The sequence below is a fragment of the Cotesia glomerata genome, linkage group LG6 (assembly GCF_020080835.1).
Source record: "Cotesia glomerata isolate CgM1 linkage group LG6, MPM_Cglom_v2.3, whole genome shotgun sequence".
NCBI lineage: Eukaryota > Metazoa > Arthropoda > Insecta > Hymenoptera > Braconidae > Cotesia > Cotesia glomerata.
The window spans coordinates 1430179-1443471 of NC_058163.1; the positions used below are offsets into that span (position 1 = coordinate 1430179).

At 27.1% G+C, this 13293-nt stretch overlaps 2 protein-coding genes across 2 annotated transcripts; one reads left to right on the forward strand and one right to left on the reverse strand.

Moving 5' to 3' along the window:
* Positions 1-1089: 1089 nt before the first annotated feature.
* LOC123267141 (endoplasmic reticulum-Golgi intermediate compartment protein 3) lies at positions 1090-10394 on the forward strand. Its single transcript, XM_044731673.1, has 7 exons — positions 1090-1315; positions 1532-1690; positions 1770-1927; positions 3392-3462; positions 3533-3756; positions 4170-4298; positions 10000-10394. Exons 1-7 carry the CDS (start codon positions 1228-1230, stop codon positions 10335-10337), a joined length of 1167 nt encoding a protein of 388 aa, XP_044587608.1. The 5' UTR covers positions 1090-1227; the 3' UTR covers positions 10338-10394.
* Positions 4123-6429, reverse strand: LOC123267142 (reactive oxygen species modulator 1). Its single transcript, XM_044731674.1, has 3 exons — positions 6274-6429; positions 5970-6103; positions 4123-4566 (listed from the first exon to the last, which is right to left on the reverse strand). The coding sequence occupies exons 2-3, from the start codon at positions 6095-6097 to the stop codon at positions 4458-4460; spliced, it is 237 nt and encodes a 78-aa protein (XP_044587609.1). The 5' UTR covers positions 6098-6103; positions 6274-6429; the 3' UTR covers positions 4123-4457.
* Positions 10395-13293: the final 2899 nt, after the last annotated feature.

Below are 13293 nucleotides of genomic sequence, written 5' to 3' on the forward strand. Positions count from 1 at the left end.
AATTGTTGTATTAAAAAAAAAAAAAAATTATTTATTTTAAACAAAAATTTCACTTTTAAATGATAATACTGGTCAGCTGTCATCTGATAAATTAATTTAATTAATTAAATAAATAAATTATTATTATAAAAATTTTCTAAAAAATTCCACTTGTAAATGTCGAAAAAATGTATTGTCTTTTTTTTAAATGTTTTTTTTAGTAATAATTTATTTGTTGCAAAAATCCAAAAAATTGACAGCTGTCAGCTTACTTGTGCTTCATTTTAAATGTTAAAAAAATATTATAATTTTTCAAAAAATGTCTTTAAACATTTAAATTAAATTATTATAAAAAAAAATTCTAAATTTGAAAATTAACAAAAAAATTATAAGTGAAAATTTTTTATGAAAATTAATTTAGCAGATATTTAATAATTTTAAGAATTTTTTTAACAAATTATGGCAAAAAAAAATTAGAAAAAAAAATGACATATAGATATTTAAAAAAATTAAAAATTCAATTTTTTAAAAATAATTTTTCAAACCAAATTTGTTTGTTAAAAAAAAATTAAAAAATGCTCGAGACTGCTAACTTTAATGTCATAAATTTTTTAAAGCTTTTTTTTTAATTGATTTTTTATAAAATTAAAAAAAAATGACAGCTGTCAGCTGATTTTACTTTCACGTGTTTTTTTTGTGTTAAAAAAAAATTTGCAACCCTGTTTAAAATAATTATTTTAAATAGTAAAATTTACTCTAGTATTTTGTTAAAAAAAAAAAAATTATTAAGAATGCCGTCCATTTATTCATAAGAATTGTTTTTTTTGTGTTCAATTATTGAATTTTTTATTGTCTAGAATAGTAAATACTGATAAATGATAATAAACCATAAAGTGTCTCAATTTAGATACTTTTATAATAAAAATGTAAAAAAAATAATTAAATAAAATTGTAGTAAAAAAAATAATTTTTTTTATTGAACTTACCTGAATTTTGTTGCAATAATAATAAATTAAGAATCTAACCTAAAAATAAATAAAAATGGAATGTCACTCGAGAAAAAAAAAGAATCTGCGCATGCGTGCGACGTGTCGGTACTGACAGCTGACAGTAATAATAAACAATAATGCACAAGTGTCTTATCAGCAAATAAGGTTTTTTATTATTTTATTTATTCACGTGGCAGATTATTAAAAATTATTGGAAGAATTTTTAAATTGTTTTTAAAGAATTGTTTTAAAAATAATCATGCATTTTGCTGAAGTGTTAAGAAGATTCGATGCTTATCCAAAGACACTTGAAGATTTTAGGGTTAAGACTTTTAGCGGTGCAATAGGTATTTATTTTATTTATTTATTAAGTTAGCAGTCATTAAATAATTTTTTTGATTATTTTTAACTAATAATTTTGTTCAAAAAAATTATCTTTAAAAAATTGGATTTTTAATTTTTTTAATGTCAATTTTTTTTGCCATTATTTATTTGTTAAAAAAATTATTAAGTACCTGTTAAATTAATTTTTAATATTAATTAAAATTGCTTTTAATTTTCAGTGACAATAATTAGTACCATAATAATGGTAATGTTATTTATTTCTGAATTAAGGGATTTTTTAACTCCAAATTTAGACGAAGAATTATTTGTTGACACTTCCAGAGGATCTAAGTTAAAAATAAATTTAGATATTATTATACCAAGAATTTCATGTGATTGTAAGTAATTTTATTCAATTACTTGATAATTTTTTTTTTTCCATAATTATTTAATCATTGAAAAATTATTTTTTATTAGTATTATCATTGGATGCAATGGACACAACAGGAGAGCAACATTTGCAAATAGATCATAATATATATAAAAGAAGATTAAATTTAGAGGGTGCTCCAATTGAAGATCCTAAAAAGGCAGATTTAATGGATACTAAAATCGACCGTAAATTAGAAAATAATGTAATTATAATAATCATAATAATCTATACTACAAATATAAGCTCACCCTGACATAACACTCATCGAGAGCTTTCATTTGAGTACCCACATCAATTTTTTATATATTTATATATATTATAAATATGTATATATGAAAAATATATCAAAAATGCATGTGGGTACTTGAATGAAAGGTCTTGATGAGTGTAACATCGAAATGAGTTTATATCTTCAGAAATGTCAATAGTTAAGAAATGACCATGTATCTTGTCAATTATTGACATTTTTAAAGATATAATCTCATCCTAATGTTACTCTCATTAAGACCTTTCATTTGAGTACCCACATCAATTTTTCATATATTTTATATATATCATATATATGTATATATGATAAATATATCAAAAATACCATGTGGCTACTCAAATGAAAGCTCTTGATGAGTGTAACGTCGGGATAAGCTTATATCTTTAAAAATGTCAATAGTTAAGAAATGACCTTAAATCTTGTGAACTATTGACATTTTTCAAGATATAATCTCATCCCGATGTTACTCTCATTAAGACCTTTCATCTGAGTACCCACATCAATTTTTCATATATTTTATATATTTATATATATTATATATGTATATATGAAAAATATATCAAAAATTCCATGTGGGTACTCAAATGAAAGCTCTTGATGAGTATAACGTCGGGATAAGCTTATATCTTTAAAAATGTCAATAGTTAAGAAATGACCTTAAATCTTGTGAACTATTGACATTTTTAAAGATATAAGCTCATCCCGATGTTACTCTCATCGAGACCTTTCATTTGAGTGCCCACATCAATTTTTCATATATTTTATATATTTATATATATTATATATGTATATATGAAAAATATATCAAAAATACCATGTGGGTACTCAAATAAAAGCTCTTGATGAGTATAACGTCGGGATAAGCTTATATCTTTAAAAATGTCAATAGTTAAGAAATGACCTTATATCTTGTGAACTATTGACATTTTTCAAGATATAAACTCATCCTGATATAACACTCTTTAAGACCTTTCATTTGAGTACCCACATCATTTTTTCATATATTTCATATATTTATTTATATATATATATATATATATATATATATGAAAAATATATCAAAAATACCATGTGGGTACTTAAATGAAAGGTCTTGATGAGTGTAACATCAAAAAGAGTTTATATTTTTAAAAAATATCAATAATTAAAAAATAAGCTTGTATCTTGAAAACTATTGACATTTTTAAAGATATAAGCTCATCCCGATGTTACTCTCATCGAGACCTTTCATTTGAGTGCCCACATCAATTTTTTATATATTTATATATATGTATATATGAAAAATATATAAAAAATTGATGTGGGTACTCAAATGTAAGCTCTTGATGAGTGTTACATCGAGATGAGCTTATATCTTTAACAATGTCAATAGTTAAGAAATAATAATAAATTTTCCAGACTGTGGAAACGACAACAGTACCGTCATGTGGATCGTGCTATGGTGCTGAAGATGAAGCTCAAAATATAACGTAATTATGAAGTAATTTTAGTAATAATGATTCTTAAATATTTTTATTAATCACATTTTGATTTATCAAGGTGCTGTAATACATGTGCTGATGTAAAACACGCATACTTGGTCCGTCAATGGGCATTTCCAAACCCGTCAACGATAGAGCAGTGTAAAAATTCCGGGTCTCTGGACAGGATTAAAAATGCCTTTGAGGAAGGATGTCAGATCTATGGATCTATGGAGGTCAATCGGGTTGGTGGTAGCTTTCATATTTCACCGGGGAATAGTTTTTCAATTAATCATGTACATGGTAATTATTTTTATTATAAATTTAAAAATTTTTTTAAAAGTTAAAAATATTTCAATATTTTAAAATATTAAATTAATTAAATAGAATTTTTTTCTAAGTTAGAAAAATTTAATAAAATTCTTTTACATGTTAAATAATATTTTAAAATTAAAAAAAAAAAAAATTTTTATTTCAAAAAAACAATTTTAAGATTTAACAAAATTTTTTAATTAAAAAAAAATGTAAAATTTACCAGAATTTTTTATAGTATTAAAGGAAAGTCGCAAATTTTTTTAGAATTAAAAAAAAATGGTTAAAAATTTAATATAAATTTTTTTTGTAAGTCAAAAAAATTTTCTAAAATTCAACAAAATTTTTTTACAAATAAAAAAAATTTTTTTAATAATCTCTAATTAAATTAATTATAATTTCAGTTCATGATGTCCAACCATATGCTTCAAATCAATTTAATTTAACTCATAAAATCCGTCATTTGAGTTTTGGAGTTAATATTCCCGGCAAATCAAATCCTATCGACAATACAACTGTGATAGCTGACCAAGGTAACATTTTAATATTTAAAATAAGTAATTTATAGACCTAATTATTTTTATTTATTTCATTAATTTTCAAACGAATTAACCAGTACTCTAATAAATCAATTTTTATTTAATGAACATTTAAAAAAAAATAATGACAAGTAATTTTATGAACAATTTAATTTAACATCTAATACCGGTCCCGATGGCCATGAATGTACCAAAAGTACCACCGCCTTGGATCATTGTTTTTCCAACACTATGTACTAGTTCTCTTCCTCTCATTCCAAACCTGTCAAAAAAAGTTTACAAATTTTAAATTCTCAGAAAAAAAAAAACATTTAAAAATTATTTTTTAAAAAAATTTCTATGTTTAGAATTTTTAATATAAATATTCAAGAAGATTAGGGTAAGTGTGGGTATTACTGCAGTTTTTTTCGTAAGTCTCACTTCGAAAGCATTTTTATAAAATTTTCTCAAGATAATAATAACTTTTTTTTTTTAAACAAAAGTTTGACTTATTATTAACCCAAAATTAAATCAACAATGAGAGAAACAAATATTTTCGTTAAATAATAAGCATTTAAAAAGAAGTCTAAATGTAAGTATTACTGCAGGTCTTAAAGTAGCTTGCTCCTATTACTGCGTGTCCATTACTGCAACTGATCCAGTTACTGCGTACCTATTACTGCAGAACGGCTATATTTTAGGATTTACTTAAAAATGAAGAAAAACTTATCGAAAAGAAAATTTATTAGTTTAATGTAATAACAAGAATTCTTCATAATCTAAATAATAAGTAACACAGCCTTAACGTATTATTAATTGACCAGAATTCCTAAATTTTAATTGATGTAATCTTACAATCTACTGATTATTGCTTTCCTGGACTTGCCTCGACTTCTTATTTTTTTGTTTATTAACTTTTGATTTTTTATTAATTTTATCCATAGTTTATTTTTCACCTTGAGACAACTTGATTCACGCACTTATTTAGAGATTAGAATAGCCGTGTTTACGTCCGCAGTAATAGGTACAGACATATACAAATAGAGGCGCTTCTATTACTGCAGTCGACTGAGAAAATTGCAGTAATACACGCACATGCGGTTTTTCGGTACCAATTACTGCATGCTTAATTAAATAAATTTTACTGATCAAAATGTAATTTTTATTTATTATTTGATTCTAAAAAGGGTTATCTAACTTCTAAATGTAAAAAATATATTAATTAGGTCATTTATATAAAGAAAAAGACTTTTTACGACCACCTCTTTTTACACTGAAACTCTTAAAAAAGATAAAATTATTCACTTCTGTAATTACTTAATTTTTATTAAATAATAACAAATTGAATAATTGTCATACTTATAAAACAACTATGCAGTTATTTTCCGAAAGGTTTAAATTAACAGAAATAATTTTTTTTTAATCAAAAAAGTCATAACCCATTTATTGATAATTAAAACAAGAAAATCTGCAGTAATACCTACACCTGCAGTAATACCCACACTTACTCTAATTAATGAACTTTGAGCTGATGATAAAAATTAATGATTAAAAAAAATGATTTTAATAATTTTTTTAACAAATAAATTGTGGTAAAAAAATTGATAAGTAGAAAATTAAAAAAAAATTAAAAATTCAATTTTTAAAAAAAAAATTTTTACAACAAAATTGTTAAAAAAAATTTACCTGAGAGCAGAAAAACCTCCAAATAATGCACCCGATGCCATGCCAACACAAAATCCAATACCAAAACCCATTTTCATTCTATCCCAACATGAGGGACCTTGTTGATAATTTCCTACAGGTACTGGCATTTTTATCTAAAGAAAAAAAATAATTATTTAATATAAATAAACAAATTACTGAAATTAAAATTAAAAAATTTATCACTTTAATTTCAACTCCAAAAGTATTTTTGACAAACTAAATTAAAACACATTTTACATAATTAAATTAATTAAAATTAATAAAATAAATTCAATGAACTAACTTAGATTTTTTTTATTTTAAATTATTTAATAAATAATTTTTGGCTTAATTAAAGTTTGTGATGAAATTTTGGAGGTTATTTCAGATAATCGCCATCTTGCTTTCTTACTTTTATTCGATCAGTCGATTTTTACAGTATCGATTGTTGAGAATTTTTATTTTTTAAAAATACGCGCGCTATATACTTGAAAACTTTTATAAAACTCAAGTCAACTGATAGCTGTCAAATTTTTTTATAATAGTGGTTCATGTTTTTTATTACACGTATTACTTGATTATTATCAATTATCTTTATAATTTCTATTTAAAATTATTAAGAATAATTAGCACAAACTATAGCGACCCAAATTTTTAGATTTTAACTATTTTTTTATGTAAAAAGCGGACGGCCAGAGACTAAATAATATAAGGATGCATGCTAATCTTACAATAGATGGGAAACTACAGTGAAAAAAGACATTTAACAGTTTACAATTACATACGCCAAGCGGCGCAAGAATAACTTTTACATGAACTATAGCTTAAAGAGAATAGTTTGCCACCGGAAATGTATTAAATTAAAATTGTCAATTTTTATTATAATTACAAAAAATACTGAAATCCGAGCAAAAACAGTTTCACTGTAAAAAAATCGCGCCAAGTCCACGTTCATAAGACTATTAAGAAAAAAATTAGGAAAACGGTTGACCCTGAAGGCCATCCCTACAACTTCCCGCTAATTCCATACTTAGGCGCTTAAAATTGCACCAATGACGTTTTTGAGCTCTTCGAGCTCAAAAATACAATTTATGAGTTATTTTGAGCTCTCCAAGCTCAAAGAGATTTTTTTCCTATGCTTTTGAGCTCTTCGAGCTCAAAAGTCTGATAGGGATTTGATGACACTATTTTTTGAATTTTTAAACCGCTATAACTTTTGAATGAATAAACCGATTTTCACGTGGTTAGCAGCATTCGACGCAGTTTTTCAAGCCTCACAAAGAATCTCAATTTTTGTATTGATCGCGCTAGAAATTTCGGAGTTATTCCGAAAAAACACTTTTTTCGGTTTTCTTTCGTTCACAATATCTCTCGAACGAATCAACCGATTTTGACCGGACTGGTGGCGATCGACGTGGTTTTTTGAGGATAAGATCTGATTAGTTTTTGGAATTGAACCATCAAGCCGTTTAAAAGTTATTCCAAAAAAACCACATTTGAAAAAATTTTTTTTTCAGTTTTTTGAAGATTTCTCAAAATCTATTGATCTGAATCGGTCCAAATAGTTTTCAAAATCTAAGTTTGGTCAAGCCCTTTCGAATGGCACCAACCGCGATGAAATCGGTCAAGCCGTTCAAAAGTTATAAGCGGTTCACATACTTTCACATACTTTCACACACACACACACACACCTATAGACACTGTAACAACCTCGCGGGGATAGTCAGGGAAGCTTTCTGTGACCTTCAAACGTCGAGATCTGATGAAAACTCGATTTTTGCAAAACGGGGTGAAAACAATAACTTCCCGATTTTTGAAAATCTTCGATTTTCTTAGCGGGAAGTTAAAAATTAGGAGAACGGTTGACCCTGAAGGCCATCCCTGCAACTTCCCGCTAATTCCATACTTAGGCGCTTAAAATTGCACCAATGACGTTTTTGAGCTCTTCGAGCTCAAAATATACAATTTATGGGTTGTTTTGAGCTCTCCAAGCTCAAAGAGATTGCTTTCCTATGCTTTTGAGCTCTTCGAGCTCAAAAGTCTGATAGCGATTTGATGACACTATTTTTTGAATTTTTAAACCGCAATAACTTTTGAATGAATAAACCGATTTTCACGTGGTTGGCAGCATTCGACGCAGTTTTCCAAGCCTCACAAAGAATCTTAAATTTTGAATTGATCGCGCTAGAAATTTTGGAGTTATTCCGAAAAAAACACTTTTTTCGGTTTTCTTTCGTTCACGATATCTCTCGAACGAATCAACCGATTTTGACCGGACTGGTGGCGATCGACGTGGTTTTTTGAGGATAAGATCTGATTAGTTTTTGGAATTGAACCATCAAGCCGTTTAACAGTTATTCCAAAAAAACCACATTTGAAAAATTTTTTAGTTTTTGAAGATTTCTCAAAATCTATTGATCTGAATCGGTCCAAATAGTTTTCAAAATCTAAGTTTGGTCAAGCCTTTTCGAATGGCACCAACCGCGATGAAATCGGTCAAGCCGTTCAAAAGTTATAAGCGGTTCACATACTTTCACATACTTTCACATACTTTCACATACTTTCACACACACATACAGACACCGTGACAACCTCGCGGGAATATTCAGGGAAGCTTCCTGTGACCTTCAAACGTCGAGATCTGATGAAAACTCGATTTTTGCAAAACGGGGTGAAAACAATAACTTCCCGATTTTTGAAAATCTTTGATTTTCTCAGCGGGAAGTTAAAAAAATTGTATTTCTTTACAAAAAGATATAAAATAAAAAATTAAAAAATCCAAGTAACCGATATGGTTGTGTATGATTTTCGGAAATTAAAAAAAATTTTTTTGTAAATTTAAAAATTAAAAGAAACAATTTTGGAACGTACTTGGTGTGTATGATTGTGTACTTTAAATTTTTTTAAAAGTCCCAGTAGATAGATTTTAGGAATTTCATAAAAAGTGAAATATTTTGTAACCACGCACACTAATTACGTTCCAAAATTGTTTCTTTTAATTTTTAAATTTACAAAAAAAATTTTTTTAATTTCCGAAAATCATATACAACCATATCGGTTACTTGGATTTTTTAATTTTTTATTTTATATCTTTTTGTAAAGAAATAAAATTTTTTTTTCTTAATAGTTTTATGAACGTGGACTTGGCGCGATTTTTTTTACAGTGAAACTGTTTTTGCTCGGATTAAAGTTAGCAGTTACTTAACCATTTTTTAATTTTATTTAACAGAAAGATTTGTTTCAAAAAATTATTTTAAAAAAATTGCATTTTTTATTTTTTTAAATTTTTACATGTCAATTTTTTTTTTCTTATTTTTTTTGCCATAATTTATTTGTTATAAAATTTTTTTAATTATTAAACATGTGCTACATTAAATGACATTAAAGTTCGCAGTCACCTAACCTTTTTTAATTTTTTTAATAAATAAATTATTTCTAAAAAATTGGATTTTTTTTTTTTTAAATTTCTTCATGTCAATTTTTTTTCTAATTTTTTTAGCATAATTTATTTGTTAAAAAAATTAATATTACTAAAGTTAGCCGACGTTTTTAATTAAAAAAAATTTTTTTTTAATAATTAAATTAGAACAAAAAAATATTTTTTAAAAATTGCACTGCCAATTTTTAAAGTTATTTACAAATTAAATTTTTTTTTTAGTTTTTTTGTAATTATTTTTTCAATAGAAAAAAATTCTAAAAATTTTTAAATGTCGGCTAACTTAACTTTCATAATTTTTTTCAATTATTTATAAAACTGAAATCAGCTGACAGCTGTCAAATTTTTTTTTATTTTATAAAAAATAAATACATTAAAATAATCATAAAAATTTTTCACTAATAATTTCTTTATAACATTATTTTCATAAAATTTTTTTATATTAAACGTCAATTAAGTGTCTAAAATATTTTTAAAATTTTAATTTATCAAACTTAACTTTAAAATAATTTTTTACAAATATCACAAAAAAATTTACAAACATATTTTATCACAAAATAAAAAAAAATTAAAATTAAAAATTAATAATTACAGGAGCAATGATGTTCCAACACTACATAAAAATAGTCCCAACCACCTACTACCGGAGTGATGGCGCCCAGTTACAAACAAACCAATTTTCCGTAACCCGGCTGTCCCGAAAAATCTCCGGAATGAACGGAGAGTCGGGAATGCCCGGTGTGTTCTTCAGCTACGAGCTCAGTCCACTGATGGTAAAGTACACCGAGATAACAAACTCCTTTGGACACTTTGCGACAAATATTTGCGCGATAATTGGCGGAGTCTTCACAGTAGCCGGGTTTGTTGACACTTTTCTCTACCACTCAGTGCGCGTGATACAAAAGAAACAAGAACTAGGTAAATTAGGATAGACTTTTAAAAAACTTTCATGTAATTATTTGCATTTTAATAAAAGATTTTTAAAATAATTCCACTAGTGGAATTTATTTACATAATTCATATTTTATGAGACTGAAGTCAGCTGACAGTTTTTTTTTTACAGAATTACAAAGTTTTTTGAAAAATTAATTTTATATTTTTTTAACAAATGAATTGTGTCAGAAATTTTTAACAAGCAGCCTTGCAGTCACTACGTGACTGCCGTAACTTGTGAACTATAAAAAATTAAAATTTTGCATTATTAAATAATGAATTTGGTTAAATTGTACTGTACTTTCTTAAATATTGACGTTTTTAAAGATATAAGCTCATCCTAATGTTACACTCATCAAGAGCTTTCATTTGAGTACCCACATGCATTTTTGATATATTTTTCATATATACATATATATAATATATATAAATGTATGAAATATATAAAAAATTGATGTGGGTACTCAAATGAAAGGTCTTGAAGAGTGTAATCTCAAGATGAGCTTATATCTTTAAAAATCTCAATCGTTCACAAGATACAAGGTCATTTCTTAATTCTTGACATTTTTTAAGATATAAACTCATCCTGATGTTACACTCATCAAGAGCTTTCATTTGAGTACCCACATCAATTTTTGATATATTTTTCATATATTTATATATATAATATATATAAATATATAAAATATATGAAAATTGATGTGGGTACTCAAATGAAAGGTCTCGATGAATGTAATGTCAATATGAGCTATTATCTTTAAAAATGTCAATATTTTACAAGATACAAAGTCATTTCTTTATTATTGACATTTTTTAAGATATAAACTCATTTCGATATTACACTCATCATAACCTTTCATTTGAGTACTCACATGGCATTTATCATATATTTTTCATATATACATATATATAATATATAAATATATCAATATATGAAAAATTGATGTGGGTACTCAAATAAAAGGTCTCGATGAGAGTAACATCAGGATGAGCTTATATCTTTAAAAATGTCAATATTTGACAAGATACAAAATCATTTCTTAATTATTGACATTTTTTAAGATATAAACTCATTTTGATGTTACACTCATCAAGAGCTTTCATTTGAGTACCCACATCAATTTTTCATATATTGATATATTTATATATTATATATATGTATATATGAAAAATATATGATAAATGCCATGTGAGTACTCAAATGAAAGGTTATGATGAGTATATTGTCAAGATGAGCTTATTTCTTTAAAAATGTCAATAGTTTACAAAATACAAGGTCATTTCTTTACTATTAACATTTTTTAAAATATAAACTCATTTCGATGTTTTACTCATCGAGACCTTTCCTTTGAGTACCCACATGGTATTTTCAATATATTTTTCATATATACATATATATAATGTATATAAATATATAAAATATATGAAAAATTGATGTGGATACTCAAATGAAAGGTCTCGATAAATATAACATCAAGATGAGCTTATTTCTTTAAAAACGTCAATAGTTCACAAGATACAATTTAATTTCCTAATTATCTATCTAGAAATATTTCCAAATATTGGTAAGTGGCAATTGCAAGACACCACCTCGTGGTCGAAAACAGCACTACTCAAACCAGGTCATGTATTCTTATGACGGTGACGTACTTGCCATCTGGGGTTAAAAAATTTAACTACTCAAACTAGGTTTTGGTAATATGCCTTTTTACACGATACCATTTACCAATAATAAATTGCCTATCGGTTCGAATGAACTGAAACCTTGAACACAAATTTCAATAAAAAAAAATTATCTGCTAACTTTATTAAAATTACCATTACAAATTTACTTAATAATCTTACAAGTTTTCAAAATCTCAACCAAATCACAGTAGCTCAAAAAAGGCAGAACCTTCTCCACAAATTTCTTCGGAATCAATCTTTGGAACACAATCTCAAACAAGAAATTCAAAACAGCATCAAAGTTGTTTCCAATGAGCAGCTTTTTCCTAGAGTACATCTTGACCGCCCGCCATTGCAGAACCTCTCCATAGATCTCAAAAGAATTTCTAACCTCCTCTCCCATCAGAAATTTAAAATCATTATTATCCAAAATCATCGCAAGCTTGTGAGTACACCCAAAAATTTTATCAACAGTCAACGTTCCTCCACAGATCTTAATATTTTTCATCCGTTCCAGTTCTAACCTACAAAGTTCCAGGAACTCGGAACAACTTCGCTCGGCAATCTCCGGAAGAACATAACGCCCAGCGACATTTAATTTAGCGGCGTGTTCTATAACTAATTTACAAACCCTCTCTCTTTTTTCAGTATCTCCCTCTTTAGCCCACGTATCAAAGCAGAACTCGATTATGTTCCTGTAGTTGGAAGTTCTGACGTTGATATCAGCGCCAGCGGAGAGTAACAGCTTCAAAGCTTCAAAATCACATTTCACCGCAAAATGAAGCGGAGTAAGATTGTTAATTACCAAATTGAGGTTAGTCATTGGATGGAACAGCAAAATTTTGAGTATGCGCGGCTGATATTTAACCACCGCTAGGTGGAGCGCAGTTAGGTGGAACACTTTTACCGGAAGATAGTTCAGCAGGTCAGTTTCAATTCGACACTGCTTGGATAAAAAATTGACATCAGCGCCCCCTTGAATTAACACCTTAACAATTTCAATTTTTCCTAACCTCACCGCGTGGACCAATGGCGTTCCATGCTCCAGCGCATGCGCATTAACATTCGCGCCGTTGCGACACAGAAGTTCCACTAGCGCCACCTGGTTAGCTTCAACAGCGACGTGCAGCGGCTGCTTTCCTAAGTTTTTTTCCGGGTTATTAATATTGTAAATATTAGAAATATCCACGTTTGCTCCAGATTCTATCAGCAGCTCCGCCATCTTGAGCTTCCCTTGGTAACAAGCGAGGTGTAATGGCGTCCAGTGTAACAAGCATTCTCTTCTATTTA